The sequence below is a fragment of the Mchenga conophoros genome, linkage group LG7 (genome assembly GCF_057382185.1).
Source record: "Mchenga conophoros isolate Kocher_MC1m ecotype Shallow Benthic linkage group LG7, M_conophoros_male_GT1.1, whole genome shotgun sequence".
In the NCBI taxonomy this organism is placed as follows: domain Eukaryota; kingdom Metazoa; phylum Chordata; class Actinopteri; order Cichliformes; family Cichlidae; genus Mchenga; species Mchenga conophoros.
The window spans coordinates 64182653-64197740 of record NC_140532.1 but is presented as its reverse complement, the minus strand read 5'-3'; the positions used below and the strand labels follow the sequence as shown (position 1 = coordinate 64197740).

The 15088-nt window shown below is 40.2% G+C and overlaps 2 protein-coding genes across 6 annotated transcripts in view; both read left to right on the top strand.

Moving 5' to 3' along the window:
- The first annotated feature begins 25 nt into the window (after positions 1 to 25).
- LOC146571513 (diacylglycerol O-acyltransferase 1-like) lies at positions 26 to 8213 on the top strand. Of its 2 annotated transcripts, none has more exons than XM_085281300.1 (18): positions 26 to 165; positions 956 to 1140; positions 2033 to 2120; positions 2209 to 2249; positions 2687 to 2772; positions 2914 to 2966; positions 3065 to 3170; positions 3644 to 3739; positions 3826 to 3885; positions 3962 to 4065; positions 4693 to 4731; positions 5404 to 5445; positions 5546 to 5590; positions 5686 to 5795; positions 5875 to 5940; positions 6031 to 6118; positions 7472 to 7534; positions 7799 to 8213. In XM_085281300.1, the coding sequence occupies exons 2-18, from the start codon at positions 1010 to 1012 to the stop codon at positions 8000 to 8002; spliced, it is 1422 nt and encodes a 473-aa protein (XP_085137426.1). In that variant the 5' UTR covers positions 26 to 165; positions 956 to 1009; the 3' UTR covers positions 8003 to 8213. The 2 variants fall into 2 exon arrangements, with proteins under 2 accessions (XP_085137426.1, XP_085137427.1); XM_085281301.1 differs by lacking the exon at positions 26 to 165 and adding an exon at positions 268 to 405.
- A 1417-nt stretch (positions 8214 to 9630) lies between these two features.
- The window catches only part of wwp2 (WW domain containing E3 ubiquitin protein ligase 2), a 61019-nt gene continuing 55561 nt past the window's right edge, over positions 9631 to 15088 (top strand). For 3 of the 4 annotated variants that reach the window (XM_085280758.1, XM_085280759.1, XM_085280756.1), the window contains exons 1-2: positions 9631 to 9696; positions 12768 to 12849. In XM_085280758.1, the coding sequence (XP_085136884.1) occupies positions 12780 to 12849 (70 nt within the window). In that variant the 5' untranslated portion in view covers positions 9631 to 9696; positions 12768 to 12779. Of the gene's footprint in view, positions 9697 to 10463; positions 10484 to 12767; positions 12850 to 15088 lie in introns of those variants that run through there. The other variant, XM_085280757.1, reaches the window with a different exon arrangement.

Here is a 15088-nt window from a genome sequence, read left to right as displayed (position 1 = left end):
TTTCACAATAAAAGGATCTCGTGGCTTCACACCGAATAGCACCTCCTCAGTCCTCAGAGGGCTCAGAGGTCAGAGAAGCTCTGTGTCGGGCAGTCAGCTGACAGGCGGCGGATGCTCTGAGATGTGGACCTGGTTAGAAGGATGCTGCACGCGGAGGATGACGCGGTAGGACGTTTTTCTTTCGCTTCAGAAGGTCACACCGAGCTTCTTTAGGAAATGCGGAAATTAAAAGTTTGACTTGTTAGCACCCGGTGTTACAGTGGTTGTAAAACGAGTTGGTTAGACTGACTAATGTATTTCGGGCAGCTATTTCATTCGGCGTACATTTTATCGACAAGCAGCAACACAAAAATGTAACCTCTTGGCTTTTAAGCATAAGATGCCTGCGACAACGGGTCGTTTGAGGTAGAAAGGACATCTAAAGTCTAATTTCTCATGAACTAAATGGCTTAATAATAATTTGTATGCTTGCCGAATTTTCACAAATTGAACTTAAAGCTCGGGTAAAGGCTAAAACTTTATCTTACTTAATGTTCACCCGCGTATACAAGCGATAAAACACCAAAGTGGTAATCCACTACAGCGATTTGGTTGGAATTATTTTCTAAGATGCAGTTTGCATTTAAATGATCTGATGATGCGCTCGTATTTTCTGCACAACCTACAGCCTCATTGTCTCAACATGGCAAAGATTAGAAAGACAATAAATCATTGCAGAAAATTTTAACAAGTACAGTAAACAACTGTGCAAAATTCTGGAGTCAATCTTGTGTCAGTAAATAGGAATTTGCGGAGTTTGGTCTACACTTTATTTCTTGCATGAAATTCAGATAAAAATATGACACTATGTAATATTTATGTTTATTCTTTGATCATCTTAATATTTCAAATCAAATATCTAATAAGAGAATGTTATTTGTGAGAGTTAAATAAATCTGTTTTCTGACTCTTAAAGTGGACTCAAACATCTGTAACCTCCACCTCGGTGGACTGATCCTTGGAGTTAAAGATGGCTTCGATGAGGAAGAGGTTCTCCTCCTCCTCAGTCGAAGAAGACGGTATAAGCCTCTGTGATAGCACTTCCTTTTCTACATTTGATCTAACCAGTGAAGAAGAACACCCCTACGCATCTTTGCTCTGGTAAGCTCTCTGCTGCTTTCCTCGTGTCTCCATGTGGCAGATGTATGACCTCACCAGCAGATGAAATGTTCACATATTTTACTCAAATAATAAAAAGCACAAATAAAAAATTATGAATGCATTGATTTATATACGTGTAAGGCATCATATAATAAAAACTCACAGAACCCATCAGACCTGGCTGTCATTGTGCAGAAATAACTGTTCAGGAGGATAGCGTGAAACGTAGATGAGGAATAATACTTGACATCTTGGTGAACAAGTAACGACACACGTTACAGCAGGCGTGGCCATCTAATTCTGAAGCTCTAATCTCACACACAGCTTCAAAAACCCTCTCCTACGTCTTAAAAGCTTCAAAAGAAGGTGATCGGTTGAACCATCTGTCTTCTTGGTCCAAAATGTGAACACTGGCATCCTTGAATCCTTGAACTTTGGTGGTGGATAACAACTACACCGACCTCTCTGACATTGTGTTTTCGTACCGTGTGGTCTTTGTGGCCCATTGTAGAGCCAAAACACCCTGTTTCATAACTACACAGAGATCATCCCGTTAAATACTTATTCAGCACCATCATTACAAAATTAACAGTTAATGAATAGTAAACCATCTTCAGACTCTTGAGTGTCACTTTTAATTTAAAATCCTCTGAATTTGGGCTAAAATATATTAAACACACAATCAGATGTAGACATGTTTAGTTTCTTTATATCCCAGGGCCTCGTATAACCAACAAAAAACCATCAGCTGAGTGGTTTTCCATTTGTTTACCACTGGAGGAGACCTGGAATGTTTTTGCGATGCAGTCATATTAGAGCTGACAGGATAATATTTACAGGAAAAAACAAAAAAAAATAAGCCTGATGAAGATGAAAATGTGTTTTTGTGCAGCTGCCACAGCATCCAAGACTCTCTGCTGAGCTCTAACAGCAGCTTTACCGGATACAGAGGCATCCTCAACTGGATCATCATCCTGCTGGTTAGTTTCTCAGCCCTGCCTTATCATTTGTGGAAATACATTTAAGATTTAGTTGAGTTATAAAAACGCTGTCATTCTGATTTTTAAGGTCCTGACTCATGCTCACCTGTTCTTGGAGAATTTCATACAGTGAGTATAAATGGCTTCTGTCCTTTTTTTGGTTTGAATTTTCAGATTTGGTGGACTTCACATCCATCTATAAAACAGACCCTTCACCTACAAACACACTTGCTTTTTTGTAAACCATTAAAGTTTCATGTTTAGTAAACCTCCCATGCTTTACTCCAGTGTAAAATCTATATGCTGGGACTCTGCGGGCACATTTAGTGGAAGAAAAGCACGAGCACTGCGCTTCACAACAGCACAACACACTCTGAATCTAGAAGACTTTTGGATGATAATTTGTGAGGAGAAACGCCACACTGAATGTGTCACATGAACATATTAAAACCTCTTGGTCTAAAAACCAAGAATTTCTATTCATTACAGTATTTTTTCCAGTTTAAATACATCCCTGCTCTCTGTTTACTGTTTACTAAAGCTTACTTTTTTCCTCTTCATAACAGACATGGATTTTTGATAGATGTCAAAAAGGTTTTGGGACATCTGATTGAGGACAACTGCAACTGGCCGTCAGTCATCCTCATTCTGGGTGAGAACCATTGGTATCCGTAGGACTGTGGCAGAGAAACAACACATCATGAATGATACAGGATTACTTTAGAGTAGAGAGAATAGGTGTCTCCAGCAGCACACTTGTTGTTGTGAATGAATAAATTTCTTATTTTCCCAGCTGCCAACACGTTTGCTCTGATAGCTTTGCTTCTGGAGAGGTCCCAGGAAAAGGTGAGAGCTTATTATTTTCTCTTTTAGATGTGAAAGGATGTATCTTTCCAGAGAGGGACTTTTTGACACAGAAAAAATAACAAATCTTTGTTTGTCAGGCAATGCTGTCTCTCTCCAACGCACATCGTTTACACCTTACTAATCTGGGGCTGCTGGTTCTATTTCCTCCTGCTGTCATCGTACACGAGCCTGCAATGTCAACAGGTAACTTCAAACCTGCATCATATTTACTGTAATCCAGACCGATAGATTTGAGTTCCCTTATAAAATACAGTCATTGGCCACTTCATTAAGTATACCAGGAAACAGATTCAGGTCAGATTTTGATCCATGTTGACATTCAGTTTAATCCAATTCAGTTTTATTTATATAGCACAAAATCAAAACAGTTGCCTCAAAGCACTTTATAAGCCACACAAAAATACAAATAAAACAGAGAAAACCCCAACAATCATTTGACCACTCTATGACCAAGTGCTTTGGCAACAGTGGGAAGGAAAACCTCCCTTTATTAGGAAGGAGACCTGTGGCAGAACCAAACCTGCCGTGACCGGTTTGGGTGAGGGGAGAGGATGACGTGACAGCATCGCACTGGTACTGCAGATTTGTTGGACTCCAGGACTTCCATGTGTATGTGTCTCATTGTCTGAAAAGCACGTTTATGCTTTGTCCACCAGGTGGAGCATTTTTCTCTCTCTTGTTCTTCACTATTCTGGGGATGAAGCTTTATTCCTACCAGGAAACAAATCGTTGGTATCGTCTGGCTCATTTAGGTATCTGTGCAACTCTAAACTTTTCATTGACCCCATCTCAGAAGAACAGCAGCTGCTGCAGCTTTTTGCTTCTGTTTTATTTTTAGAGAAAGATCAGAATGGACCTGCATCACAGAAACACCACAATGAGCATCTGACATTCAGAGGTAACAGCTGCTTCATTTCTTTATAGTGACTCAAAGTGATGTTTCAGCATTTTTAACTCTGTCTTTATTTTCTCAGAGCTCTATTATTTCCTCCTCGCCCCCACTCTCTGCTTCCAGAGGGGCTTCCCCTGCTGTCCTAACGTCCGCATTAATAAGCTGCTTCACAGACTGATAGAAATGGTGAGCTGAACACTGGTGTCATTATTTTTACACAGTATTGTTCTATGAGAGAGGAGAATAGAAAAAGTAAAAAGGATTAATAGCGCTGATATGGATGACTCAGTTTTCTCTTTACAAGTCTAGACTTGAGCGCTCCGTGGCGTTCTTCATCCTCTGTTGGCATGGTAACAAAACGAGCGCTAACAAACCTTTTTCTTGGATAGCTTCAGGCCCTTTAATCAGATTATCTTTGAACCTTTAACCAGAAGTATTGTATTTGTAATACTTTGACACTGCACAGGGGATTTTCTGTCCCCGCTAATGTCAGTGTGACTGCTCCTGATATAAATCCTTGTTGTTTCGTTATTTCTTTTTCATTTGATTGTATTGTAGTCTCTGCTGCTCCTTGTTCCTGTCTCCTCTGTCTTTTCTCCTGTTAAATTCTCTATTGTTGGAGAGAATTTGAAACGTAAGGACTTAGCTACTACATTTTAAAGTCCCGACATCTAAGATTTGTTTTGTATGCCACATTAAATCACATGTGTTGAATATTTGTCTTTTTTTTTAATGTATTTTTTTTTTCAACAAAATGTAAAATTATTGTGCACACACTACATGGGATAATTAAACATAATTTTCTGTTTTTAGGTGGTGGTTGTCCAGATCATGGTTGGCATTGTGCAGCAGGTACAGCAGATCGCTGAAGTCCTTTCTTTGTTATACAGTAGCTTAGTATCACTGCATTTATGTGCAGACCTTTCAGGGAGTCTGGCACTGCACGGCTGTGAGAGCATGTTTCACTCTGGAGGTTGATTTGGGGGGTATGTGTGAATTAGGAGCAGCACTGATGATGACAGATGCTATTGAATGTACTCTGCTGATACATGTTTTGTTATGTGTCCTAAAATGTGTCCTCATACTTTAATATAACACCAAGAAGTTATTTCCTGGCTATAACCTCTCAACACGTACATAAAAATGCACACATGAAGAGCATTGATCACTGTAGCATTTACAGTCCACTCGTTGGACTCACGAGCCTTTGTGCACAGGGCGTCAAGCAGGCACTGGGCTATGACCTCGGGAGTTTAGAAAACTGCGTCATGACTCTTTATCGTGTTCCTCAACCCGTTCCTCATTGGTGTGGTTGGACATGCTGTGCCATTATTGTAGCATTATTTGAATCAAAGTGACTTCAGTGCATTTGATTCACCTCTCAGTGATTTTAATGTCCTGTCTATAAATGGGTAAAATCTTCAGCTGGTATTTCATGGAGTAGGGAGTCATGGAAATCGATGACTATTATCTTCAAGAACCAAGTTGAATTTCATGATTCTAGAATCCTTTGTTTCATTCTAGTGGATTGAACCCATCTTCCAGAGATCAGAAATCTCATTCTCTGTAAGTGAAACATGATCTTCTGAAGTGTGCTCATTAAAACAAGGGCAGCTCCCACCCTTGCTGAATCCACCCTTCTTTCTATTTGTATACTTTTATCCAGAGCATGGCCATCACTACGAGGGTGGAGCACCTCGTGGGGCTGGTGGTTAGTGATTTCTTTTGTCCTTGGTCCATGATACTTAGAGATAAGAGTTTGTATGTGTGGCATATTGGCATTGCTAACACATACTTTCTTGTCAGGCACCGACCCACTTCCTGTGGCTCCTCTTCTTCTTTTTGACTCATTCATACCTGAACTTCTGTGCAGAACTGCTGCGCTTTGGTGATCGCCATTTTTATGGAGACTGGTGGTCAGTTGTACAGAACATTTACTGTAATTTGTGTTAATTTTGCATCTCAGAATTAATGCAGTTTATATTTTATCTACAGGAACGCTACAACTTTGATTGCTTTCTGGAAGAACTGGAATATTCCCTTTCAGAGGTGGTGTCACAGGTATTATCAACATTTTTTGGTCTGTGTGCTTGAATGTTTGACATGGGTTGTTTTTTTTGCTTACATGTTTTTCTTTTTATGCATAAAAAGACACATTTACACTCGTCTGGTGGAGAGGAATGTTTCCCCATCACATGCCGAGTTGCTGGTTTTCCTGATGTCTGCTGCGCTTTGTGAGGTACAGTCCACTCTTCTGGCATCTTTGGAAAGGAACTATCAATGCTTCCTTATCTCCTTTGGCACAGGATACATTGCACCCTTGCTTATGGCAGTATCTGATTCTTACCTTACTGGTCTACAGTATCATATTTAAGGTGCTAGAGGACCATCGTTGCAACTATAGAGTGTAAGGCTTGAATGTCAGGGCCTTGGCTTTATTGAATTTAGTCCCACAAATCTAGCATTTAATAAACGGGGAATCCAGCATAAGTTACAGCAATCTAATAACGTTCAGACTAAGTTTGTGTAGAACTGGCCAGAGACACTGTAAAGGTGAATCAACATCCAAGGGCCAACCCTGCTGGTCATTAACCAGAATGCAGGTTTAAGGAACTTCTGCATTTCTTCCCATTTCAGACCCAGAAGTTACCTCTGAACGATCTCATATACTCCAAGATTGCAGGTGACCTTTCAAGGACCAAACATTGATCTTTAGCCCCAGAAACTTTGGTTTGTGTCCCATGTGAAGCTAAAAGTAAATGTGGAACTATTTTAGACTCTCTGAACTCGTGTTTTCAGATTTAAAAATATCTGTTTTCACACTTTGGTTAAGTTTTCGCTGTAAAACTATTTCTGAATGAACTGACTTTACATCAGTGACAGACGCTGAAAGACTTTTTTTAAACGGGTGACATTTCTTAAGATTAATATCAATGTTATTTTATTCTCATTCAGATTGTGCAATATTACTTAACAGTATGTTATTGAATGTTTGTTTCATTCCATTATACGCTGCTACTCTCTTTTTATTCATTGCACAATACTATGTCACTTTTTTTATAAGCACCTGCACTGATTGTTATGTTATTTATTTTACTGGAATAGTTATATCGTCACTTTGTTTGAATTGTTTGATATTATATTTGCATTATGCTATTGTATACTACTGTAAATTACTGTATCCTACCATTCTTATTGTATATTATTATATATCTTTATTCCTCTGTTCCTCTGTCTGGTAATTAAGTGAGATTTATGACCTTGTTTATAACCTACAAGCTGCATGAAACAGAGCAGTCAGTGTGAGATGAGTCTTTGTAGTCCATCAGTGGGACATTGTAGTTTCACCACAGCTGACCCACGTCAGTGACATCCACCGTCGCTTTATTAGGTAGTTTGGTTTCTGGAGTTGAGTCAGACTTCACATTTTTTCTTGACTTCGTGATTTTTTTCTCCCACTGGGGAAAAGGAAAAGAGATTAGAGATTAGGATTGAATTGCAGCCCACTTCTATACAATAAAATTAAGCTGGTACCTCTGGATAAACACCAGTACTAATGAGCCGTGATGGTTCTCTTCTCTCTCCTACACAGTATATGATTGCTCTGCCACTGCATAGCTGCCGTCTGTGGATCTTTCTCATGATGGTGTTTGAGGTGAGATTATTGCACTGGTGGCAGCTGCTGCTGTATGGGGATCCAACTTTATCATTCATGGATGAATTTTATGCTCTTTTATTTAACAGTGTTAACAAATGCAAAAAGGCTTTAAATGGAGACATAGATTACACACTGAAATCTTAGTCCTAATAATTAAACCTGATCCACTTTATTGTTTTTGGCCTTCCACACCTAACACAATGCACTGTGTTATTATAATCGGGGCGTGCCTTGAGCTGACACTATGTCTTCTTCTTGCAGCTCTTGGTCGCAGTATTCCTCCGAAACTATTTCCAGGGAAACTATGGCAACGGTTTAGTGTGGCTGTTCCTGCTGCTGGGCCCTCCTCTAGCTGTGGCCACTTACTTTCACGACCACTACGTCAGCCTCCGCGTTAACCGTCAGCATCGCCCGTCACAGTCACCACCAACATCAGAGCGGAGAGTTTTCCTGCAGCTTCACTGACTGAGTGAAGGCAGTCTAGCAGATATTCCTACACTTTTGCATTTATGACTGGGCTGAGAATTCATCCGTGAGGCAAAGCTGCACATGCCTGATGTTTCACTTCAGCAATACATATTATTCTGTGTACACCAAACCTGAGTTATGCTACTATGCATATACATCATGCTGATATTATTGGAATAAATGACTGTTTAAGGTTTCTTTATTTAAATTTGTACATTCGTGCTTTCTGAATGTGGACAGCAAAGTGAGGTGGTGACTCAGCTGCAATCAATTTGTAAAGCTCTTCCTGATGTGACCATTCCTGCTGTAATCAAAGTTGCTGCTAGGACGCCGCCACGTCAACGTGTGATTAAGAGGCCTTCATTTATATAAGTTCACCGAATCACAAGAACCGCAGACTGCCTCTTCTTATGTGAGTGTGCACAGAATCTGAAGCAGAAAGCGAAGTTCAACAGAAAGTTTATAACTTCCATCATGATACTTGTTATCTCCGACTGAGGTAGGGTTTTGTCGAGGCAGCTAACACAAAGAAAGACTGGCGCTGTTGAATTTTGTTTGTAGTATACCCCGTTACTTGTTCAGGCTATTGTTTTCAAATAAAGCCATCTGAGTTACTTAGCCTCATCTCCTCTCCTTGTCGTAGATCCTAGATGCATATTCCAACATTCCCATCAGGTTCCTCTTCTCTGGAGGTTCTTTTGTGGATTAACATTTGCCATCTGATAGGAATACAGCCTGTTCAACACTAAAATCACCTGCTCACTTGCTGCCTGCTGCTGGAGGACACAGTTACAAATTCCCACTTGCGCAGATACGTACTGCTCCCGTTAGCTGGTTCTCAAGACCTTTCAAATGCACTTACCATCTGTCATGAATGCAAGTGAAAGCAGGTGGACTCAAAGTGCAAACTTAAACAGTACAGGTTTAAACAGTTTGTTAATCAATCAGGATATTTACAGTCGAAGGAGGAGAGTGGGAGTTGGGGTAATGTACAGAAAATAAAATTTTCAAACTTATAACTTTTCATGCACTTTCAAGATATTGTGTTCAATTTTGGGAGACGGTAGATGCCAAAAACAGCTGAAGCTGATTTAATTTTGGTAAAAAATCGGGTCATGGTCAAGGACCCACCAAATGTAGAAAGTACTAAAAGCTTTATATTACCCACAATTTGTTAAGGATCGTCTTCAAACTTCATAACAACATACTAGGCCTTGGGGGACATGAGTACAAAGGTTGGCTAAGCATTTGACCTCGAACAAACTTCATACTTTTGCAGTAGGATTAGGGTTTTGTGTCTCCTCCTGGGATCAAACCAGGGATCATTCAGAGCTTAGATAAAGATGTAAACTACATAGAGATACACAGATTTGTTAAAAAGTAGGGGCATGCTTTCCTCATTCCATATTTTAATATTTTTTCATGGTTTGTAAGAAAGCAAGAGGCCGTATGTATGTGTGTGTATATATATATATATATATATATATATATATATATATATATATATATATATATATATATATATATATATATATATATATTAAAGGTGATTTAAGGTAATTGTGTGGGCTGTTTATTATTGTTTACGACCCACAATCCTTTGTGCAATGAGAACGCTAGGTCACGTGATACTGTCACTGAGGCGGAAATGAAAGTTCACTAGCGACAGCGGCGGAGCACAGCTGAAAAAGGTACGTCCAGGATCACACATAAGCCTAAACTGTTATCGTGTCAATACGTGTACCATGGCATGAGGAGAGCCGTGAGGCTGTGGGTGAGGCTTTACTTGCTGTCAGGTGATTAGAACGGGTTTTATCCGCATGTCCTTTTATAAAATCCCACCAAGAAGCTCGCTGGCTAGCTATTAGCTTCTTTTAGGTAAGCTAGCTGAAGTTCGTTGAGTCAAAGCGGAAGTGTGTTGGCTTTTCTTTCGAAATAAATGCGACTAGAGTTCGACTGAAATATTCAGATTCTTAAAGATCAATGTATAAATTGTGAGTCTCTAATACATTTGTGTTTTTCAATAGAAGAAGCTCACCTTCGACAGTTTCTACTTGCTGATAAAAGGATTAATTTGCTGTTTTATTGTCTCCGCACTCTCAACGCAAACAAACCCAAACAAAACAAAACAGGAGATTTTATTTTGCAAACGTGACCAGAAGCGTTAGCGTTTTGGTCTGCTCTCGTTGACGGTGATGCATACAAACCTTGATCACCTTCCGCGTTTGTATTATGTGCGCAGCAGCCAAAGGTATTTTATACGGCAGCGATAAAATAGTTTGTCAGGATCATTTAAACCTCTCTTGGTTCTTGAGAAGTTCAGACAGCTCACAGCGGCCAAGAAACGCTGCGCAGCATCCAGCTTCTTTCACAAGGTTGACGGAGGATGCTGTGCGCTTTTTGTTTTGGTAGCTCTCGTCTGTTTATCTGCAGCCTTGAGACAGACCTCAGGTGGATATTCTGGCAATCCAACACCCGGTTAGTCACTCTGACTCGGACCAGGTCACCTCTGGCTGGGTTTTGTCTTGGTTTCGGTTGCAGTGCCTGCAGCATGTCACCTTCAAAACGAGGGTCCCCTTCGCAGAGCAGTGTTAGAATCGGGGTTTTATTTTTAATTTTAATTCCTTGATGCATATAGTACAGATCAGTATAAGCACACCTTCAGAGCAGAGTCCAGCCTTAATCTGCATTGTATTTGCGGTGCTTTAAATTCAGCAGGGTGCTCTGACTTTGCTCAAGGTGATGTTGATGGGGTTTGATGAAAGTCATAGCTTTTACTTAATATTACAGGGAGAACAACTTCACGCCTTTAATGTAAATTCATTAGGACAGGCTACTCAGTGCACCTTTAGTCAGCTTTATATACCTTGTACTCCAGTGTTGTGATAAGTAGTTAGTGTCTTACAGATCACACAGAGTGTACAAAATAGTTCAGACAAGCTCCAACTTGGGGTAGGTAATCTCGCCTATAAATAATATAGTGATTCACCCTTTAATTTCCTGAGTGTTGTTAAAGCCCTTGCAATCTGCATGTACATGAAAACAATCCGGTTTAGTTACAATAGTGGAACAAGGTTTGTAATCACACCAGGGTAAGTGAACATTATTACAGCATCCATGAATTGTGCAAACATGTGCCTGTATAAGCTGTTCATTCATGATAATGATATGAGAGGACTCCTTACTGGGTCTGTGGATCTTCCCTCCTGATGTCTGAGTTCATATATATGTTTAAATACAGCTGAATTCCCAGTGAATGCGCTCTGATTTAGTGTTTCTGGCAGTGTGATCAGAGTGGAGAACAAGTATGCACACTCAACCAGCAAGAGTCTAGATGTCTCACTCTATATTATTTTTGCATGAGTGGCCCTTTTGTATAGTTTTAAAGTGTCTTGTGGCTTCTGCCAGAATATAGTGTCCTACTGATTTCTGTTTGTGGCATAGAGGGGAATCTGAGTGTGTACATGTGCTTACAAAAAGCAGTTTTCCTAATCCCTAAACAGAGTGATAAAATGGGCTGCCTCAATTGAGATTCACCTCCACTATCTTGGACTGGAGCTGGAGACGGCAGGCCCTGTTTGCTCTGTAGGCTTGGTGAGCTGTAGGGTGTAGCTTGTGGTTAAAGTGGCCCTTCAGCAGATCTTTACAGCAGTAGAACTACCTTTGCCAGGTGGAGTTCAGGAGAGAGCAGCAGACCTGTAGCAAGAGATCCTTTTTGTGGGAACAGCTGAATGGCAGTGAAGTCTGAGCCAGTTAGTGGGGGAAGCGTTATACTAGAAAATGCTGAAACAAGTCGGTGAGTATGCTTGGGTGGTCATTAACATATCTGAGCTGACTGCTGAGTTAAGTATGTGTAAAGTCTGTTTTTAAGTGTTTTAATGTGACCATAAAAATAATATAATAATAAAATAACTAAAGCAATAAATAAGCTTTTTGCTGTGTTAAGAGAAGGTGGATATTTGGCTGTGGAAATCATTGAGTCCTGCTTTTGACTTGAATCTAACGCCACAGTTTTTAAAGTAAACATCGGTCGGGCTCATTGGCCTTAATGTTTGCACAGCTGCTTTGAAACAAACTCCATTTGGATGTTTTCTTCCAGATGTTTTGGCATAAATTGTCATGTCTTGAGGAAAAACACCCGTTACTATCACCACCTGGTACCTGTTGCTGTGGGTGGGGTAGCGCCACCTGTGTTCTGCTGCTTCTTTATCCTGTTCATCCCGTGTCTCACTCTGCTGCCGGTGAATGTAGTGATACGACCTCTCCAGTCATTTAAAAGACTCAGAATTCCCTTCTGCTTGTGGGAGTTTTGTAACTGTGCAGTTATAAGTGATGCGTGATTGCATGTCATGATGTTTTGCCCCGTTGAATTAGGTTATCCCAGCTAGCTTTCTCTCTAATGCTGCGAAATGTGCTTAGTCAACGTCACTTATCACTCCCCTGGAGTGAGTGTTTAAGGACTGGAGGTGCAGTGTGGTGGGAGTTTTATGCTTTTCTGTCTGAAGGAGGGGTTATGTTCTGCTGGTGACGTTAAAATAATATGAGACAGCTTGCGTTGCTTTCAAGATTGTCGTTCAAGACACTGCACATAAATCAAGCTATGTCATCCACCTCTTGCTCCAGATTTACCATCTAATGCAGTAAAATTCTGCCTCCACCACAATATTTTTTGCATAGAAGAGCTGTATCACCCAACACACACCTGATTGGAAGGCAGTGACAGTATACTGTAATATTTTGTGTGTTTGTGATTGTGTTACAGAGCTGTGATGTCATGGCAGCTGCCAGCGTGAGCAGACCTGGCAGTGCCCAGACCACTGAGAAGTCTCAGTTGACCTTGAAAGGTAATTTTTTTTTCTACTTTATTGCTCACACAGACAAAATGTTGATACCGCAAACAGAAGTGTGGTACAGGTACTTCTGTTTTTTTTTTAATCTCTTTATCTGGCTATCCCTTCTCCAAGCATAAGACAATATGTTATTACCCATAAACATATTTCATAATGTGACTATGTCCTTTCTGTTTGAAGTAGTGCTGCTTTGGTTGTGAAACCATGAATGATGAGCTGCGACCAGCTTTGGAGGGGCCAGTTTAGTGACGCGGGGCTGTACTTGTTGTTGTGCAAACAAATATTTGGTTTTTTTTTAGCTTGCTGACTTGAGAAAAGCAGCGTTGGTCGCTACCTGACATAAACGTTGACTTATAAAGCGAGATAAAGGAGGATTTTCATTCTTAATGTAATGCAATATTATCTTCTTGCCAGGATTCAGTACAGAGATGAAGATCCAACTGCAAGATGGCAAAGTTAGGTCCAAAAAGTCCCCAACTTCATGTCAGTCCAGGGTTCAGCACAATGTAAACACAAAAGGCAAAAATTTAAACAGAGAAACACTCAAACAAACCACAAAGAGGAAAAACTTTACCTGGAAAACCGGAGATGTGCCCAGAGGTGTTAACTGCCAGAAGTACAAAGGTGACCTGGCAAGAAAGAAAGGGAAACTGGGGGTTTTACCTGTAGGTGTGTAGGTGTGTAATTCGCTGTTGGAGAAGAGGCGGAAATAGAAATAACTAAAGGTGAAGACAAACAGCTGTTAGAAAATAAAACAGGAAATGAGGGGAACAATCCAGACACCCTCAGGTTTCTCTCCTTTTTAGTTTGTTTGACTGTTTGATAAAATGTAAAGACCAGGATCCGCAAAGTTTAAAGTTCACTTAGCTCACACCTTGGTTCGTTGGATGAATTTACCTTGCACTGCAGCATTTTCCCTCCGTGGTTTAAATAAATAATTTCAATCCATCCAGGCAGTTATGCAGTCTAACACCTCTCAGCTCATCAGCTGAACACCTACATCGCAGCTGGCGCATGCATCAATGTAAATGCCACATCTACTGATGGATTTTCATTTTCACAAATCCGATTTGCAATTGAAAATATCACATATTTAAAATCAAGGAAAATATAGATACGGTGCACTTTAACCTGCAGAATGACAGTGATCTCCCACAGATGGTGATGTTTTGTTAGTTTTATGCATTAACCCAGGAGAAACAGAGCCAAATGATGACCTGACACTAGATTGGAGAATAGAGGAAGCCTTTTGCTTATAGATCATGTTCACTTGAGTGAATTTTATTAATTAACGGAGGAGTCAGGAAACAAAAAAGATTCACTATAGATGGCTGTGATAGACTTTTTATGTTCTTATCTCTAACGACTGAGGCAGCAGGAGGGCTCGCAGCTTCAGCAGAGCTGCAGGGGTTTTAATGCGACTTTCAAATTGCACATAAAAGATTTTGATTTGAGGTTTTGGTGGTTTTTCACTGGAGGTTAAGGTGACCAGATGAGTGTGCTACCTACAACACAACCTTGTTTACGGCTCCAGACTTTCTGTTTCAGGCTCAGTGCTGAGAGATTTCATTGGTCATGTGTCCAGCATAAGTTACCATAGTAACTGTGTCAATGCAGAGATTTTTTTTCTAAAACAGTTTTTTTCTGTGTTAATTTTCAAAAGGTTTAGTTCATGTGTTTGAGACGTCATTCAATGTCGTTCCAAAAATCGATTTAGTTGAGAACAGTGTCGTACAGTGAGTCTAATCCAAGCCTGAGAGTCCTGCTTGGTTTAATCATCCAACACTTGAAATGGTCAAAAGGATGAAAACATCACAGTAACAGTATTTCTTACCTTTTAATATGAGTTTGCATCATAGACCTGATATAAGGATATATGACCTGAGCGTTTTGAAGTCTGCATGTTTAGGTTAGTTTGTTTTAGAGCCCGTCGTTAGCAGTTTGGTGTTCAGGCATGCATTCATAAACTGTGTAATGCACAAACACAAGTGCCTGTTTGTGCCTGTTAATAAATATTGAACAAAAGACTGTGTCTCCACCACTGAGAAAAAGAAAACCCATCCGTAACTCGAACTTTCGAGTTAGCTTTGCTAATGAGAGCTGTTGTTTTGTCGTTACCTGTAAACAGATGGTGCAAATGCAAACTTAGGTAGTGACAGCATCAGTATGAACAAACTGGCGCCAGGTGTGTGAGCTTTGAATGGCTTCAGTGATAACTGCATGGATATGGAGT